Raw genomic sequence first — 20,840 nt, forward strand, 5'->3', positions numbered from 1 at the left:
TAAAACATTATGTCAGAGGTGAGCCGTGTAGTTGACATTATTTCAAGCAGTTTGCGGAGCCATGACAAGGCATTTGCTAATATATACAAGGCGGAGTCAAAAGGCAAACATTTACATGTAGCAAATAACTGGGTGACAATTTTATTGTTTGTACAGTACCTAGCACCATGCATTGATTTCGAAACAGTTTACTTCAGCTGCACTCAGATATGCGTGCAGTTGGTGTTTGGCATCAACGGTTTCACAGCGAAATGCTGGTGCTTGTCGCGATTTATGCTGTCTCCTGGCCTTAATTACCTGCGCAGTATTCATCTCTAGGCCCGATGTTCCAAACAGATGTTCTCTTTTAGCTACAAAACCTCATAGCCGTAACCAATAGCGTCCGAAACGAACCACTTAGTGACAGCGAATATTCTGGTGCACACCGAATTTAAACATATTAGCGTGTCACCGAAAGTTTGTTCTTCCTTCGCATCATACCTAATTATAAGTAATTCCGCCATTACCTTCATTACTATTGTTTGAAATAAAAAATTAGTATCATCTGTTTTTATTGCACAATACATTTCGCGAACTGTGTAGAGTTAGCTTATTTGTGCTCCTTTTCCGCCTGCCTTATACCTGCTGATGTAGTAGACAATAGTCCACTTAGTGCCTCTCTTCTTACATAAACGCCATTTATTTATGCGCAATAACTGGCCGAAGAATTTACCACACTTTGTATGCTATTCCGGTCTAAGGCCTCGCTTTGTTGGGTAGACTACCTCCAACAGGAAAGGAAAAGCTATATTCTCCATTCCCTCCTAATGACTTTCGACGCACAATGAATGCAGAGATGCTGCGACAAAAATATCAAACTTTTCAAGTGAACACTATATTTTATGATCTCCCAAGGTTTCGGTTTCACTCAGCTGTGTATATGTCAATACAAATGAAAATTAACACCCCTAAGAAAAATATAAAGCAAGCGTCCACATTAACTTTCCCCTCGTATTAGGGTCATGCTACCTAAGTACAAGAGCCGCCGAAAAACTGTACTGCGAATTTATTGCAGGTTTTCTAGGCGTCCTTGTTGACACACTAAATATCTCAATCCTGAGCAACTCGAAATGACCTGTGTTGCTGTAACATTGTCTATGGTGTAAAGTATCACTACCTTACTGCATTACAAAATGCGTATACGTTGTAATCACAACTACACTTATTTGCTTCAATGCATCTTTCATCACAAAAAAGGTACAATGGTTCCAATTTATTAATCCTAAAGGTCGAGCTAACAGGCCTCGCCGTTATGCTTAAGTGTCCTATTCATTGAGATCAAATGGCTTGTCGCTTATTTCTAGAACGGCTTCGAGAGGGCGCTTCTTCGTTCATATGTTCTTTCACGATTAGCTTCGAGTTGTAATGCTGGTTGTGCCTGTTTCCCTGTCTGCGTTGGCTTTCTTTCTGTATCATTGCTTTGCAAATTTGTTTTCGCAATGAGCTACGGAGCTACATTCACTAGGCGATCCGATTGCACCATTAGTTGGCGATGGTGATGCTATGGAGAATTTTGAGTTTTAAAAATTGACACGATCAAGTGCCGACGCATGACTGGTGGATGAGAGGTCCGGTAGCCCGAATATACTAAGACATCTTGTGATGTTATTATACAGCAGTCAGTGACAACGCAATCCAGCTAGCGGTCGTAAGCAACAACTGGACATAGGTAATGCCCTGTATAAACCAAGGCTCCCGAATATCAAGGTATGTCTTAGCCGTAGCCGACCTGATTTGGTATCCTAGTGCCCTTAAAGGTTAGTTCCTATCTCTCCTGTCTACCTGAAATGAGCAACCCAATTTGGCAGATCCTCCTAGGATACCGGTAGCATGCGGTGCCATTACATCACATAACCCATTGACAACTTACCGATCGGTCATGTAATTGCCAACTACAATATTTCAGGTGGCTCTCGCACTAATTGCTAAAAATAAAATCAGTGATCAACGATAAACATCAAAAATCAAAGATCAAGGTCACATCAAATGGTCAGGGTACACCGCCAGGGGTTAACAATGATATCGCTCTAGTTTGACTGAAAATCTGACCTATCCCTTACGGAAATCCCATATCTGCTCCAGATATGAAACATATGCTGCCAGCTACAAATATATAAGGCAGCAAATAAGACCTTATCTGGGCCAGATAGGGTCATCATCATCATCATCATCAGCCTGATTACACCCACTGCAGGGCGAAGGCCTCTCCCATATTTCTCCACTTAACCCGGTTCTGTGCTAGCTGCATCCACTTGACCCCTGCTAATTAGGGTCATATATGTGCAAAATTTGGCCCTTATATGGCTCCGATTTGGCCATATCATGCAACATGTAATCCATATCTGAACGGGGAACGGGACCTTATATGGCTTGATCAGGGGCATATATGATACCCTCGCGACCTTATGTGGCCTGATAAAGGACATATATGGCATCGTCATGACCTTATATAGACAGACCAGGGTCATATGCCTAGCGTGAACAGGAGTTTACATAACCTCATCGGGGCCTTAATTATGTAGGTGCCATAGTGATTGTATATTAGCAATATATGGCCTTCTACCTTCTGCAAATATCCAGTATTGGCATCATGTGGTCTAACTTCAATTTTTCTACACTCAGCATGGCTTGCATGCTTAGTGTTAACTGTATCCAATTTAGAAAATAGCTACGACTCCTAATATTTGAAATATCTGCGGCGGGCGTGCTGTATGTTGTCTATTTTGGTGCGCGCGCGCGCGCGCGCGTGTGTGTGTGTGTGTGTGTGTGTGTGTGTGTGTGTGTGTGTGTGTGTGTGTGTGTGTGCGTGCGTGCGTGCGTGCGTGCGCCTGTTCGCTATTAGCTGTGTGCATGTAACAAATATGCGACAGCAAACCTACAAGAGCTTCAGTCTTACCGTCGGCACAGAGGAAATTACTGTGTCCCACTGCGGGTGGAAGTGGCCTCCCCAGCCTTGGCAGCGAGCCTGATGGTCGTAAAAGCTTTTCAGTGCTTCTGCCCTGGGTGGCCCGGCCAAATCTTCACCACTGTGTCGGATCGCACCCTCATCGTGCCGCCTCATCTTCACGCCCGATCGCCAAAACCGTGAGCGTGAGACTTCTTGTCGGGAACTAGCACTTGCTAGCCTCAGGATATTGTTAATTTTATTATTTTGATGGAAAATTAATTTTACAATAAGTAAATTGGATGTTAATTGTCAGTATGTGATATTTTTCAGTATATTTCGTTGCTAATTTGTCTTTCGCTTTAGCAATTTTGACACATTTCAGTGGGTGGATAGGGTCCTTCATTGTTTATTATTATTATTGTTATTATAATTTGCACTACCTAAGTAGCTTCATGCTTGATTTGGTTTAGGGGCAGAGATGTCACTGTCATGAGAAATGTCATCGAACATGATTTTTTCTTTGTTTTCTCTCCTAATTTCAAAAGCAACCATGAGTTAGGCGCGTTCGCTCATTTTTCACTGCAGCCTCTGCTTAAGGTAACACCAGTACTTCCCGACAGCCTATGTGTAGTTTGCTAAGGTTTAGGTATTATCAGCAGTCCCAGCAGTGTGTGTTTTATCGTCCTACGGTTCAGCGGTACCTTTTCCGGGTATCGACAAACCTTTAACTTCCATTTCAATAGTCTAGTTCGATTAATAGCCGTTTATTTCATTTAGCTGTTCAAATAAACCAGCTCAATTTAAAAGCATTTACTGGTTAAAGCTCTATAAGTAAAAGATTAAAATAACAATGTAATATCTAATTTAATAGGCCAATGTTTATCACTATAACTTCTCGTGTAGACATTATTCTGTTCAGATATCTCATTATTTTATTATTATATCGCGCGTAAATGAGTAGAATCTCAATATTTACTAACGGATGAGCATGTCTTTGACCCTCGGTATACACACGTAATTCAGGCCTGTCTTTGAGCAATTCCATATAGACAGGGAAAAAAGAAAACCTGTACTTTCAAAGCTATTTTCCTGTAAGGTTTGAAATAAAAGGGGAAATTCAGGTTTCTCTTAGCAAACTTGATTAAGCGTCAGTTTAGCTGGAATACTGAAATTGTCTTGTGTGTGTTGTAATAAAACGTTATGTCGATATATATATATATATAGAGAGAGAGATCTATAGTTCAACCCTGCAATCAAGCAAAGGATCAAGCAGGGTTTCGGAAACGGTACTCTACTATCGATCATATCCATACCATCAATCAGGTGACAGAAAAATGCTCGGAATATAACCAGCCCTTATACATAGCATTCATTGATTACGAAAAAGCATTTGACTCAGTTGAAATCTCGGCGGTGATGCAGGCATTGCGAAATCGGGGGGTAGACGAGGCGTACGTGAAAGTGCTGGAAGATATATATAGTGGCTGCACATCAACCATAGTTCTACATAAAGAAAGTCACAAAATTCCCATAAAGAAAGGTGTTAGGCAAGGAGACACAATCTCCCCAGTACTATTCGCAGCTTGTTTAGAGGAAGTATTCAGACTTGGAATGGGAGCAGTTAGGGATAAGGGTAGATGGAGAATACCTGAGTAATCTCCGATTTGCTGATGACATTGCCTTGCTAAGCAACTTGGGGGATGAACTGCAAATAATGATTGATGACCTAGAGAGAAAAAGTAGAAAGGTAGGCTTGAAAATCAATATGCAGAAGACTAAGGTAATGTTCAACAGCCTCGGGAAGGAACAGCACTTTACATTAGGTAGCGAAATACTGGAAGTAGTAGCCGAATATGTCTACTTAGGACAGGTAGTAACCGCAGATCCGGACCATGAAAAGGAAATAACAAGAACAATAAGATTGGGAATGAGCGCATTTGGCAAGCACTCGCAGATTATGACTAGCAGCTTACCGGTATCGCTCAAGAGGAAAGTATACAACAGTTGCATCTTGCATGTACTCACCTATGGGGCTGAAACGTGGAGGCTAACCAAGAGAGTTCTACTTAAGTTGAGGACAACCCAGAGGGCTATGGAATAAAAAATGGTAGGGGTAACATTAAGAGATAGAAAGCGTGCAGAGTGGGTCAGAGAAATAACTCAAGTTAACGACATTCTAGTGGAAATTAAGAAAAAGAAATAGACATGGGCAGGACATGTAGTGCGAAGAGAGGATAACCGATGGTCGCTGAGGGTAACAAACTGGATTCCAAGGGAAGGAAAGCGTAGCAGGGGGCGGCAGAAAGTTAGGTGGGCGGATGAGATTAAGAAGTTCGCAAGGGTCAAGTGGATGCAGCTAGCACAGAACCGGGTTAAGTGGAGAAATATGGGAGAGGTCTTCGCCCTGCAGTGGGTATAATCAGGCTGATGATGATGATGATGATAGTTCAAAACCTACATGCCATGCGGGCTAGATCTTTAAATCAGGAATTGGGTAGATAAGGCATATCTGACCAGATATGCCTTATCTGGTACTCGAAATCAGGAATTGGGCAGATCAGGCATATACAACAAGATATGCCTTATCTGGTACTCGAAATCAGGAATTGGGCTGATATTCCTTATCTGACCTAGATCTTTTCTAATATACCATATCTGCCCAATTCCTGATATACCTTATCTAGATTTTTTTTATAAGTCCAGATATGGCATTTCCGTAAGGGATAGCGGTAATATGATTGTCAAATGCTTGACACGACATTGGCGTTTATTGCTAGTAGAGCTAATGCTGTAAAAGCCCCGCAAAGAAATACAACATCCTGTTCAATTCAGTTTGGCTTTTTTCCTGTACCTCCTCTTATTGCCAGCTGTGATGAGCCAGAGTATTTATGGATACTAAGCTTTGGCCTTCTGCAAATGCCAGCTCTAGTGATGGAAAAACCATGGGGCTCATCTTTTTGGGTTAAGAATTCCAAGGGATTCCACTGGATTCCAAGGGAAGGAAAGCGTAGCAGGGGGCGGCAGAAAGTTAGGTGGGCGGATGAGATTAAGAAGTTCGCAGGGGTCAAGTGGATGCAGCTAGCACAGAACTGGGTTAAGTGGAGAAATATGGGAGGGGCCTTCGCCCTGCAGTGGGTATAATCAGGCTGGTGATGATGATGATGATGATGATGATGATGATGAATATAGCCAAATATTGTGGCCTCCTAGATAGAAATCGAATAAGTACGAAAACATTTTGTGCCTTAGTAATATCGGGTCGCCCAAAAAGCTCGCAAAACTCCTGCAAGACTGGTGAGCCCTTTGTACCTCCCATGATTCGGATAGAGTATGTTAATTGTAAAGAGAACAAGGATAAGAAGTTTATTCGGTGATTCGCCACCAGATTCGTCTACCATAGAAGTGCCCGTCTTGAAGTGAAAACCATGAATGGAGCTCACCCCTCCTCTCATGGAGCCCACCATGCGTTGTATTTAGCCTGCACACTAAAATTATGTAATTGCTAGAACAAAGTGCAAAAAGCTCCTAACGACGGTGTAAACGCCATTTCTGGTACGTCTAGTACAGTTGAGAATGAAGAAATTGGGTTCAGGATGGGATGTCCGCAATGCGCCTCTGATAGGGAAATTAAGTAACGTGGGCGGATACCCGTGCGATAAGGAATGATAGGAATGTGTTTCAATAGCGAGGGTGGGACGTTTATCTGAGGCGAATGTTCGTCCTATATTCAGGATATAAAAACGATACTGCGTTCTGGTTAAATCGTTATAAAAACTTTCACGCTCCCTCCATTTACTCTAAACACCCACAACGCATTCGTAAAGGTTCAACTCCTTTAAAATTTTCTAGTCCTTCTAATGCATTCTGGAGGTGATAAAATACCTCTCCTATGCTATTATTTTGTGGGGCACCACATTGCTTCTTCTGCGCGTTTGGTTGGGGCTTTCGAATCAGATTCCCTTCATATTGCAAAATCGAACATTGTTTTTTTGGACAGAACGATCTTTTATCACGTGAATCTATTGCCACGCTACGTGCAAGCGACGTTGTACTCTTTCTACTTTCGTCATTTTGTCTTTATGATCCCGCGATATATATGTTTGACTATATTCCTGCACTGGTGCATGCCTTCTTTCAAGTCAAGCGGCTTTAAGCTCCCTAAGAAAGGTGAAACTTCGATCCTCCATAGAATGCCAACTTTTCATGCCGCCTCAAGGCGGTAGCAGGGCAATCTCTTCAGCGGATACGCAAGAGATCTGAATCGAGAGCCTACTTTGCACTTAATACTCTTACTTCTCTAGGTAATAATATTCGAAGGCAAACGGAACGGTTGAAACCGCCCAGTTCATTTCCCACCCTCGACTGTAAGGTCACGATTTTTCATCTGAGCGCAAAGCGCAGTTCTCTTTTAGCGGCAACGTGTTCGTTCGTACATGAACATTCGGAAAGAGAGTATGCCCGTCAACTTCACGTTTTCAATGGTGCTTTTATGAACAATGTCAGAAAATCTAGGGCAGCGGCTTTTTACATTACTTCTATGACTATACGTGGTCTACACGCTTCTCTGAAGTCGTATGATCTACAACGGCCGAACATGTTGCTATTGAGATGGCTTTACGGAAGCTAGGGTCTTGTCCGGCTCAACCTGTTGTCATCCTAACAGAATAAAAATCTGTCCTTCAAAGATTAGAGCGCAGGTTTCCTACTGACACTTTGTCCATAAGATCTCTGCATTCGATGCAGGCTCTGCACAGGAGAGGCTTTACATTTTCAATGGGCGCCCTCACACATAGGCGTCAGAGACAACGAGGTGGCAGACAGTCTCGCCCATTAAGCACTGTCGGGTACTTCCTCAGAAACGTCCCTTAAGATAAAAAAACGACTATTCAGAGAAATAGTACTCAACCATTTTAGTATCCTGTAGAGTGCGCCTCACAAGCCATGTGTCACTAAGGGACTGAGAAGACACATATTCTATATGCGGAGTTTGCGGGGATATAGAATATTATATTATGTGCTATTCAGTATACAATGCGGAAAGGTGTGTGACACTCTCTTCCCTAAAGAAGACAGGAGCACTTCATGGTATACTTCAGGACATTATCTACCCGAGTGGAAACCAGACATGAAGAAGGGAGGCTTCACGCCTTCGTTTACAATTTTTGCAGGACACTTATCTCGACTCCAGATGGTGACAGCTGGAATGGACAATGTTTTACTGTTAGTGAATGTGTGCGTAGACGGTGACTTCTGGAGGGGAATATCTTATAGTGTGAGTGAATGTGTGTATAGATAATGGAAGCTGGAATAGAGTGTTTAACTGGGAGAGAATGTGCGCCTAGAAGGTCATTGCTGGAGACGAATGTGTACTTTTATAAGTGACTGTGCGCATAGTCGGGCAGATTTCACAGATATGTTATTTTTTAACACATAAGTGAAGGTACAGTGGAGCAATTACTGACAGAAAAAGCAAGGCTAATCCCACCTTTAGCATACAACTCAAGTCAATTCATTGTGTGATGCTAAACAGAACTCCATAATAATTTTTTGCTTTCTGTTATTTAGCTTACGTGTTTGGAGTCTACGCTGTGCAAGTGAACTACGTAGACATATTCTCTTGCCCTTGCGTCTTGCTCCCCGTAGCAAACTTCCTATTTCTTGAAATACCGCAGAATATTATATTTTTTTTTTGCTTATCGATGTTCAGGCCTTATTCTGCATTGCGTTCTCTTCAGTTATGCACAGTTAGAAATTCACCTTAGACATTTTGATGGCAATATCATAAGCGAATCACATATTTCAAAATATGTTGCCTTAAACACTATCACTAGCTTGTTATATTCTATTTATGTGAATAATTCCTGTAAGTAAGCGGCAATAGGAAAGGTCTCTATTCTGCTAGCAACACTCAATATCGAGAATTTGTTATTTGCTCTAAGAAAACTATGGCTATTGCCTAGGCTTTGTACAGCACGGTTCCATTTTATTGAGAAGGCTTGCATACTTTCATGGCCTCAACCGCTCATTCGTGTTCGCGGAAATTGAACCAAAGCATGCTTATTATGGTCCCTTTTGTATCGTTGAAAGTTTCGCAATTGGACCTGCTTGGTTGACCTCCGCATGGTGCGAAAGAGTACTTGTCTATGTCGAGGTGGGCCAACCGAAATCCACAAGCGCTGCCTTCTCGCAGAAGGGCATTGGTGTCGTCAGCCCTTATTTGCGGTAATAAGTGCCCCGACAAGGCGCCGGGAGGCCAAGCCGACCGTTACAAAGCACGCCGGCCGTTTCAAGAAGCCAACCTGCAGTTTTGCCGTTTTGCAGTTTTTGTGAAATATAAAAAACTGCTTTACGACGATTTACCAATACCATGTTGTCGTTTAACCGATTTTTCTGACAGGTGACTTTATATAGTCTGCTTCCGTGGCTCCCTTTATTGCATTAAACAGTAACTTTGAGAACTCGTGAGTAGTGTTTTGCTCATTTAGGTAATTTGTGGGACTTTTTTACGCTTTTCTGCTCCTTTTGCGCCTTTATTTGCCTGTGGTGTGGTGTGTAGAGCTGCGATATGCCCAGCAACAGCGTGAAAGAGAACGCTAAGGCATTGGAGTGGCTAATTGAGAAATAGCAGCATCGCCATACTTTTATGACGCATGGTTTATTCAAATACTGTTGTGAAACTTGCTACGACCAAAATGTTGTTACAATATGAAAGCTGAGTGTACAGTTCCAGCGGAAATTAGGTGCGGCTTAGGCAAGAGAAGATTCCAAACTCGCCACACTATAAATGTACAAAAATTTTGATGCGTTTTTATATTCACTGATGTCTCACCTTCACCGCGATGCCGAAAGACTGGAGCCTATCGAGGATTTGAACAAGTCAACTGCACTCTTACAGCCACTAAATATACGTATTAGGACCAAGTTTTATTAGCTGATAACAATTATATGAACATATCTAGTAAAGTATGTACTTTGCCAACAATACCTGTATGAACTAGTTGATAGTCTGGCTATATCCCACCCAAGAGAAGCTGTCACGAAAGGCTGATTCATCCTACTGTAGCATGTGCTGAAGGCGAAGACAGGCAGAGGTATGGAAGGAAGAAGTGCGATAGCTCCGAGTCTGAGCCCTGCCTCGGACGCAACTGCGACGGTTGCCGGATTTCAGTTTACGCGATATTTGTTGGACGTGCTGAGGGCTACTTTCATGCGCTGGACGCCCCCTACAAGCCTGAACCCAAACCCAACACCCACCCCACAGGTAGAGACCCCAGCAAATCAAAGCAGTCGCCGACTGCAAGGTCTGCCTCCCGAGTGTGGCCTTCTCTCTGACCCCAAACTGACTAGAAGCGTTAGTGCAAGCGCAATGAATCTGCCGGTATTGACAACTCCGATCCTACTCCACCACCAGCGTGATCCACCAGGTTTCCACAGCGTGTGCCATGAGGACACTGAAGACTGGTTGGAGCAGTTCAGCCGGGTCTAACTCCTTCTGTCTTCAACTCCTGAAACGGTGACTCAAAGCTGCGCCATGTATGCTTCACACTATATGATTCTGCGAGGACATGACTTGAAAACCACGAAACTAGATTCCGAACATGGAACACTATTAAGGCGGAATTCTTGCGTACGTTCACCAGACCACATCTCAAAAAAAGTGGAACTGCTTTTAAATAGCAGATTACAACATCCGAAGAAAATGTGACGGTCTACGCTGAAGAGAAATAAGCGACTCAGACCTGACCTGTCGGAAGATACAAAAATTACGGCCGTTTGCATAATTAGTCAAATGCGAAGTAGGTGCGTAGCACTGCATATCCCTGCAATACCTTTACATCGCTTGAGTCGCGCAGCCCTTTGGCTTGGAGTTTCTACCGCATGTTTGATGCTTTTCGCTTCGGCATCCATTTCACGACGAGGTTTAGTGTCTTGAGCAATTTCCTGAGCACACTCGCCATGTTTCCTAATTCTTTGTTCTAGATTCTCACACAATTTAGTTGCAATATATAAGAATAAGCTGATTCACGATCCTGCTGCATTCCTAATTGTTGTACTTGAACACGGCGAACCGGCGCCGCAGTGGCTTTGCTTCGAGTCGCAATGGATGAAGACGGGCCGTCTACATCCATTGCGACTCGAAGCAAAGGCGCTGCGCAGTCGCGTCCTCAGCTTTCCTTACACCGTCTTTAGAACGAACGAAAACCGGTACAATATATACTTTTACATTACGCTGCTCTGCGGCCAAAAGGTCTGGGGTGGGATCATAGGATTAAATAAATGAGACGAGAGAGGGAAACGTGCTTAAAGGCAACCGCAGAGGTTAGCACAAGCAGCATCACGACGCGGCGAGTGGCTCGGAGCCGAGATCCAGGGAGCGCCGAGCATGAACGTCTACTTTCCCTGAAGGCTGAAGACTGACTAATGCGAGGGTAGAGACGCCGAAGTTGAGGGCGCGCGAGCGACACACGACTGCTCACTCTGGGGTGACAAACGCTTGTGCAACGCTGTCCACTGTAGGCCGCACGCCCGCAATAGATACGTCCCTCTTTCACGGTCTTACTCTCTCACTTGGTGAATCTATGCCGCCGCTCCGCCCACTCAGTGTTAAGGCGCGTAATGCGGGCGTCGCCACTTTCCCTTCCTCCTCTTCAAGTTCACGGAGAGACGGCAGTACAGAGAGAGAGAGAGAGAGAGAGCGGCTTCTGCTGCAGCTGTGCGACCACTCCGCCTCCTCAATGCTAAGCCGCGCGAAGCACGCGTCGCCATCTTGTCTTGCTCCGCTTTAAGTTCACGCAGAGAGAGAGAGAGAGAGTAAGTGGCTTTGGACAGACATCGGCGAAATCCGAGATTGAGGCTAGTAGTGCTACGCACTAAAAAGTGGGCCTTTTGATGACAGGTGCTAAAGAATAGTTATTTGCTGGCCTTGTGTGAAGTCCACCAACAACAGTAGCCGAATTTATAACTGAAGCTACCGCCATCGAAAATGCTCTTGACATGCGTGCCCGGCAATAAAAGTGCACTGCTGCGTCCATGATCGCAGCCAGTACAGGTGAAGCCATACAATTTTCCACGTAATGTTTTGTGATACGATCCGAGCGATCATCAGGGAAGCGGGCAAAATTCCTGCCGATTCCACCCCAGCCACAGGTCACCGCAGTTTCTGATATTAACCGTGAAGAAGAACAACAGGCGCTAGGCGTGCCCGCACTCATCACAGTGCCCGCCCCCTTCGCAGCTACTCCGTCGCCCCAGATTTTAACTTACGCTGCGGTCACTAGTCGGTACCTGTCGCCTTCGACATTATCCTACGGATCACGCGCATCGGTCACCAGTGTGTCTTCCGGACCAAAGGTGCGCCACCGCGGCTCTCAAGGTACCGATACCGGGTGAACTCCCGACCACCAACCGTTATGCTATCATTGTGAGGAAGCTAGACACATTTCTCGTCGCTGCCCCTAAATGAATCTCGACCTCTGAGGGTTTCCTTTTGATGCCCGTTCTCCGTTGTCTGGACAGCAGCCACGCGAAATTACAGAATACATTTCGTGTGCCGACACGGGCCCAAGCCGCTTCCGATTGCATCGCAAATACAACTCTCCTGGGCCCCAGGACCAACCCCAAAGTTCCCGTTGGGGAAACTAGTTGCAGCAGCCTCTGGAGGTGCGGCTGCTCAAGTACGAACATTTCAAGATCCTCCGTAGACGCACGAACGTTGTTCACCGCACACCTCACTTTATAGCACATGGCCACTAGCAGAACCGACGCCGAAACAACAACGCGCATCCTCAACGTATACCTACGACACCGACATCGATACACCACTCCTTCAAAGCACCGAAGCTGAGACCGGGCGCCTTGAAACTGTCGCCGCCCGACGGCACAAACGGCCGACCTGGAGACACTGGCGCCCATTATTCAGTTATGAGTGGAGAGTTTGCAGCAGCCCTCAGAAAGGTGACAACAGCAAGAGATGGCCCGCAAATACGCACCGCAGGAGGACAATTTATTGTGTCCACCGGAGTGTGCACGTCGAGGGTTACTGTACAACCACAAACCATTCTCGCGACGCTCATTGTGTTGGCCTGGGGTCCCGTAATGTCATATTCGGTACGAACTTTGTAACAAAAAACGGCGCTATTTTTAATTTGCAAAAAATTTCGATGTTATCCAAAAAATTTTGCTAACATCAGCAGTAACGCTATCCCATTAAAAGTAGTTCGCGATTTTAATTATGTCGTATCTTGCAGCATTATTAATTGCGCAGAATAGTTGATGATATCTTTAAGCGCTCTTAATTTGCAAGCTCTTCCTCATGCGTTTACAAAACTGAGAGCATTTTGTTTTAAGGGCAGTCTGTGCAAATGTCGAGAACATAATCCGGCAGTGCAGGCAGAATAACTTAGATGTCTGCACGAATTTATTAGTTAACACAATGTTTTCGGGTAATGCCACGTGAACCATGCGCTCATGTTTATCTTGAACGAGAGGCTTAGGATGATGTGTAAGTAGTGGTCAATGTTGTCGAATTAACGAAACGGTATTTTGTTTCCTCGAACAGTGCAATCCATATGAAGGTGACGGCTGGTGCAGTCATGAATGTTATTGCGAGTTGGATATGCCGCTCCCATTGTGGGGCTACTGCACACGGGCTGAATATGCCATTATGAGCACAGATACCTTGGATGTTTTGTCCAGCCTCCAAGAAATCAGTTCGGACACCGCTGCGATGCCCAAGGCAGCCGAGGCACCCAAGACCGCCAAAATAGCCGGCCAGCTATCCACAACGACTGGAGTCGGTGCAAGCAAAATCAGTTTACCAAAAATAAGGGCCCCTAAAATGCCCAGTGTTAGTTTAGCAAAACTTACGCTCCCCAAAATTCCCATTCGGGGATGAAGCATTTACACAGGAATACTAATAAAGAAGTGTTTGCTGTCACTGGTCACAGTTTATTAGCTTTCTCTGTAGTCTGAAATTAAGCTACAGGCGTGGAAGCTTTTTAAGCATGCTCTCTTTGAGGTATTTAAGAAAACCTGTCACTACAACTGCGCGTCACGATTTGTTTTAAGGTAATAGGTCATTTTTTTACTTGATAGTAATTCGGTACCCACAGCTCCATGAAACCCATCGCTAAATATTACAGGAGGTGGAGTTGAATATTCTACAGCTTCATCACACCTAAATTCTATGTGCACTGGTCATAAAATAAATGCCGTTTACAAGTCCTACCAATGGATGGCATATTATGCGTTATTGTAAATTATATGTGTCAGCCTGCGAAGAGTGCTTGCAATTTGCAATAGCAACAAAAAGCGGAAGAAAACTTTTAACAGAGGGTATACACAAGGCGGCATTTATGATAATTACTAAAAGCGCTCTATTCATAAAGAATGCAAAAGCGGATATATTGAATTTGAAAATTTTCCTCGTGCGTAAGGCAGATAACATATGAAATGTATCGTTGAAATTTGACCAACCTTGGATAGGTCTAGGTACTTGTACAATGCTGAGCCACTGATCATAGCTCCTAATTCGTGACACCGGCTCAGAATCATTGGTAAGTAACGGACAGAATACATAGATCTGTTACTTTATCTTGTAAAATACCATCATAATCGTTTTCACCAGCCTATGTATACACTAAGAAGCGTAAATTCTTATTCAACATTCCTCTATTTAGCCTGGTGCCGTAGTAGCTTTATTTGCTTGCCTCCGCCAGTATCCTAACATCCTTCATACAATTAATTTTCCGTTAACCTTTCTTCCCATGGAATAAAATTTGTTCACTTAACGACCCTCTCGGTTGCCTTTTCCACTCAGCACGCCTTTGTAAACGCTTCATATACCCTTTTCTCTTCGATAGCTGATTCTGTTATCATCAATTTAAGAACAGCCGCCACGTTTCTGCGCCTTAGTAGATATTACGCATATTATGTTAGGAAAAGGTACAGCGCTAGTGTTAGGCGGCCGCTCTTGGCTTCAAAAGGGTCGCTGCCGGCTTAAGCGGCGGTTGTAAACAAACGAGTGGGGTAAACTTACGAAAGTGACCGATTTGGGTTTAAAGCGCTGTTACCCCAACCCAACTTTCCCGTGCAGAATCCAACTTATTGCTACTTTTCGGCTTTCATTTCCAGTCAGAGGTTTGGCTTGTCCCAAAGCTACTCAGGTAATGTGGGATGCCATAGTAAAAAGCTCCCGAAATTCGATCAACAGGAGTGTGTTAACGGGCCCCGACATCGCACAGCAGTCGCGAGCGTTAAACACTTGCCCACCGCTGCAGGTATAGAGCAATTTCCTTTCTTTAAACGATTTCGGAGTTGAGGGCGAAACGGAAATTTGAAAGTAGAGGATGAAGGAGATAGTTGTTTGCCCCTGTCTCATTTCAGCATCGTAATTGCCGTTGTTGGTTTTTTTTCTGTTTTGTTTTTTCTAGTTTTTTTTTTTTTATGAGAGACAACGAAGGCGAAACGCCATGATGTTTTTAGTCATGCCTGATCTGCGGCGCGCATGCATCCGTCGTACTGCGCCTACTTGAAGGCTCTGCAATAACAGTAATTTGCCTCTTCAGATTAATATATCTTGGCATACCAAGGCAAATCTCAGGCTGTGAATAAAAGCGCTGCTATAACGTTTCTACTTTTTGGAGAGTATGAATATAAATCAAACAGGAACTACTCGCTTAGATGTTCGTTATTTGCCGTTAAGTCCTCTTTCTTTCCTTATCGCTCTTCCCGTTGGCACTGAAGCCGTGCTCGCCGAGAAGCACTGAGCAATGCACCAAAATGTATTGATGGAGGCGCCAAAGAAGGTGGTTGCTTTGGGAGCTCGGCAGAGCCGATGACAAAGCTGCGGCAGCCTGGAAAAGCGTATAATGCAATACATCTGCCATGATAGTGTAGAATAGACACGGCTGAGAAGCAACGCATATTACTCTGTGTGCTCTGATAAAATATGTGAAAACGAGTACTTTCAACAACACTGCAAAATATTTTACTCTTTCGACAATGTAAAGTTCAAAGTGCTTGTGGAACGCGGTATACGCCTCGTTTCTGTAACTTAAAATGGTGCAGAATCAACGTAGAGCGAAGGTCTCCTTTCTGCTGAGCACTTCGCTCACCAGCCGCCATACAGCTGCTCTCACAGGAAAGTATAACAGATAGGACAAGTGAGTGCTGAAAGTGCAGAATTACATAGCAGGCGCTTAGTTTTATGGATGCACAATGATGGATTGAAACTGGTGGTCACAACACAGAATTAAGCGCCTTCATTGCTTTATGCCTCATGGTAATTGTTCCAGGAAAGCGATTCGTTGCTAAAAGCTCTTGTGAATAACTTGGTAACAAAGGGACCTACGTACAACTTAATGTATGTTGTGAATGTAAAGCTCCTAATGTAAAGCTCTTGTGAATAAACTGGTAACAAAGGGACTTACGTACAACTTAATGTATGTCATAGCATACTCATTCTGCGCGCTGAAATTGGTGCGACACTCATTTCATAACGTTTACGTCGCAGTTCGTTGGAATAAAATGTCTTTGTCACATTAGAATATATTAGCCAAGCAAAGCTATTTACATAAAAGCGACGCCTCCGGGACATCTATTGTAGAACGTTTTACTGACTAAAAACTTAACTATGCAATAATTTTGTGCAGTTAAGAAACGAGTAGGTAACATTACTTTCGGAGCTGATTAAAATATACCACAGGCCTTTGATCATGCCCTCCCCACAGCCAAGCTGTTTCCTTTCCTACTCACATTATATGGCAAATAAATACAACCAGAGTTCCCTGACGCGTAAAAGATTTCTGTGGTCAGAAGCGCGTTTTCATCGAAAGACGAGTAGACTTTAAACAACAAAATAGACCGGGTTCTTATTAGTTAGGTGGGTAAGACGGTAGCAAAAGAATGCAATGCCTACGAAAACCTGGCTTTTGTCTGGTAAGGATTTTACGTCTGTGAATCTCCCTGAAATGTCTGTTAAACAGGCACTAGTTGTCCTACGCATCATTTGTTGATGAGCGCGAATGAAATTCTGAACATACGCAGAATGTGATTATACGCAATCCACAGTATGCTGATGGAGGCCTAAGGCGCTAACCTCATAAGGCTCAGTGCTGAAGCTTCGCTCATACCAAGACATTAGGAAGAGATATCATATAACGAAATCTCTAGAACATGGTTTCCTTCCACCCTGGTGTGCTACCATATACAAAAATACATTGCTTTGTCATCTGCGTTGATTTCTTTTGCCGGATTGGTTAGCGAATAATAAGGGAAGCCTCTGGCATGTTATATTTAGGAAGGAAGACGAGTGGGCACTGATGGCCTAGCGTTTTGTGTGACCTGACAACACCACATCAGATGGAAGGGTTTGCAGGACCTGCCAAATTGGTAGCTCCTTTCAGTTTGGCGAGTAAGTTGAGAACATATGGCGTACCCTTTGCATTCCAAGCTACCGACGCGAACACTGATTTCCACGCACGTTCGCACGCTTTCTTTGCAACACAGCTTTCCGCCTGCGTCTCATATTCTTGTGCATAATGTGGTACCATGCATAGCACATACAAACCATAGTTCTAGGTTACCACACTGTATGAAATGCTATTTAACAGATATAAACAGGCGCTTTAACGGCGCCGTTCAGAGGTCTCTGCGTGGGAAGTGAGATGCTTGTCATACTGGAGATCCAACAGCCTCGCACTTCGCCTGCCCATCTGACAGCTGCCGAATCGCCAATGGGAGACTGCGCCAAAATTATTAGTACATATTAGTTGGTAATCAATGTATCCATTCAACTCCGACATGAACAAGTTGAGGCATATTAATGATTTTTTTCTCTCAGCGTCGCGCATGACTCCCTTTCATCGTCCTTCCTTTTCCACCTACAATACCGCCTTCCTATCCATCTCAGCTGTTCAACTTACTGTAAACGAATTTTAGCAATATCATTTACAATGTGTGCGATAGGCATAAAGCCTTTCAATAGGGTCCAAGCTGTAGCGCACACAAGACGAGGAACTGAGTACGAGAGGACACACTCAGCGCTACATGTGTGTGTCCTCTCGTTCTCAGTTCCTCGTCTTGTGTGCGCTACAGCTTGAAAGTATAAACCAACAAGCCCAAATTTCGACTTTTAATAGGGTGCCTACCCGAGGCTCGCTATTCTGGGCACACCCCAGTTTCGCCTTAAATATTAGGGTGCGAAAATATTTGCAGTGTTGGCCTTCACAAAATTCCTTCCCAGAAGTCTCTGTTCGAGAATCATGCGCCGCAGGTTGGAAGAGCCAACTATGATAAATGATGCCTTAAGCTGCCATATAACTGCTCACTTAAGTCGATGCTGCTTAATCCAGGAAATGGAATCTAGCGCAATAAGAATCTAACCACTGCGAATTAGTCACTAATTTTGTGTGTGCGTGTTTTAATAATAGTCTTAGTGGTCTGGAACGGTTACCCTAGCCTAGGCGTCGTCCTCAGTTATTGTTGAAAGTAAAGAACGGCAGAGATAAGCAGAGCTTACAAATCTAAATAGGCAGCTAGGTGCAACTTTTTGTATTTTATCACCGCCTGAAAATTATCCATCACCAAATGCAAGTGCGTAGTGTATTTCGTTAAGATCATCATTAGTTCGAGTTAACAGTTAAGCAAAGCTGACTGAATGAATACATTTGAGAGTTGAAAATACGCAGCAGAAAATTGACCATAACCATTAGCAACTAATGCCGTACGGTTCTTTTGTCTAACGTAAGTGATGGATGGCACGTCGGTGATATCTAACTTCCATATCCTTGATTCGACATAAAAGGAGAACAATTTATGTGACAATGATGCTCAGAATCTTCCAGGTTCAACTGGGTACTGCTTTGGCAACGAGATGAAAGCTTCTTTGGTTTTATTCCTATTCACCATTGGATTCCTGCAACATGCTTTGTAAGTAATATTTTTGGTTTGACGCTTTCTCGCTTTCACAACTGCTCCTTGACCCTTGCTACCAGTGAGTTGTACATCAAAATCTGTGACGTGCTGCTGGCACATACTTCATATATTCAGGGAACATCGCCCCACATCACAGAACGACGGTTCGTCTGCGAAGTTTCCCTCATCTGTGGATTTATTATTCTCTAGCGTGCCCCGTCCTAACAAAATGGCGGACAGGTACGTCGAACCTGATCGCTGGGCACGGATGTAGAAACCACTGTTTGTCACAGGGCTTCGAAAGTTGCAAACTCACACCTTTCAGTGCCCCGGTTCATGAGCCATGGTGTAATAAAACGGTGTTATTGCGACTGCAGACCTGTTACCGTTGCTAATAAGCCGGTCAGCACAGATAACTTATAATGAGTAGTTGCTGCAAGGTGAACAAAAGCGTTTATGGCGTAGCCGCTTCTGGCGCTGACAAATTACAACGCTGCTTGGAGGTCATAAGATTATACAAAGTTACCCTAATTCAACAGACATCACATTACATGAACTTTCCTTCAGAAATTTAAGAGCCCATCGTCCCAACCCAGCTGTTCTTATGTCGCAGATTCCAAGAACTTTCATTCTTAAATGCATTTCGTACCTTAAATTTACATTCTTACATATTTTGTTTACCGTTGTGTAAAAAAAAAAACTCTACTCGAATGCTGACGATCAAGCTCATTGAACATTGCGCATCTTCTCTTCAGTCAACATGCACTTTCATTCGCACCAACCAGACATTTAGTGGAGTTATTTCACTGCAAAGAAATTCAGTACTGATCTCAACACCAGCACGTAATGCTCCCTTTAACTGAAGGTGACGCACCAAGCAGCAGTTTAAATTGATATACAAGTTCTCAGAGTGCGGCCTTCAGTTGCAGGTGGTCACTGTGATTAATCGCTGAAATGGAGCGTGATCGAAAACGATTTACTTTTCCCGTTCTACGCCTTGTAGCTTACTTTCTTTGCGCGTATTGTTCTTCCCGCATGAATCTACTTCACAAGCTTGAAAAGTGGGCACCGACTGAAAAACAAAACAGTAAACGGTCAGTTATATACATTTTGTGATTTGGCTGCTTAATCTTAAACATTTGCTTGCCATATGCGGAGAGCCTTCTTGCATAACAAGGATATTCCTCTCAAAAGCCTTAGGAATAGTCACACACGTTACTGCCATCTTTCCGTACCACGAAACCTCTTCAACTAGCTGCGTCCACTTCATGGAAGGAAGCGCATCAGTCCCCAGGTCACTAAATATTCCTGGCGACGTAAAAATAGTCTCAAGCAAGTAAAATAACGGCCAAACATTATTTGAAACGACCGAATTACGCTGACAATAGGAGGGGAAATTCTGGTGGCACGAATCTTCGGCAAAGTAAACCTCAGTTAAGTTCAGTTTAGTCGTTCAGTCGTGTCCGACTCTTCGTGACCCTATGAGCCATATCACGCCGCGCTTTCCGGTCTCTCACTATGTTCCTAACATCACATAGCTTCATCTGCAGCGCCTCGAGGATGCCATCTAATCATCACGTTCGCTGCCTACCCCTTCTCCGGTGACCCTCAACCTTTCCCAGTATCAAATCTTTCTTCAGCGATTCCTCTCTTCTCATCAGATGACCAAAGTAGCTGAGCTTTAACTTTAGAATTTGACCCTCCAATGAGCAGTCAGGGTTTATGGCAGACAATATCGACTAATTTGATCTTCTGGCCATCCAAGGAACTCTCAAGAGTCTCCGCCAGCACCACAATTCAAACGCATCAATTCTTCGGCAGTCAGCCTTCTTCACAGTCCAACTCTCGCATCCATACATCACAACTGGGAAGACTATAGCACGAATTATACGGATCTTGGTTGGCAGTGTTATGTCTCTGCTCTTTACTAGGCGGTCAAGGCTAGCCATGGCTCTCTTAACCAGAAGCAGGCGTCTCCTAATTTCATGGCTGCAGTCTC

At 43.9% G+C, this 20,840-nt stretch overlaps 1 protein-coding gene across 2 annotated transcripts in view; it reads left to right on the top strand.

Annotated features, from left to right (window-relative positions):
* Positions 1–16,731: 16,731 nt before the first annotated feature.
* The window catches only part of LOC146208693 (uncharacterized), a 14,878-nt gene continuing 10,769 nt past the window's right edge, over positions 16,732–20,840 (top strand). The window contains exons 1-2 of one of the 2 annotated variants that reach the window (XM_084595919.1): positions 16,732–16,864; positions 18,772–18,856. In XM_084595919.1, the coding sequence (XP_084452045.1) occupies positions 16,837–16,864; positions 18,772–18,856 (113 nt within the window). In that variant the 5' untranslated portion in view covers positions 16,732–16,836. Of the gene's footprint in view, positions 16,865–18,761; positions 18,857–20,840 lie in introns of both variants that reach the window. The other variant, XM_084595918.1, reaches the window with a different exon arrangement.

Source organism: Amblyomma maculatum, chromosome 1 (genome assembly GCF_055883805.1).
Source record: "Amblyomma maculatum isolate TAMU_Amacu chromosome 1, ASM5588380v1, whole genome shotgun sequence".
In the NCBI taxonomy this organism is placed as follows: domain Eukaryota; kingdom Metazoa; phylum Arthropoda; class Arachnida; order Ixodida; family Ixodidae; genus Amblyomma; species Amblyomma maculatum.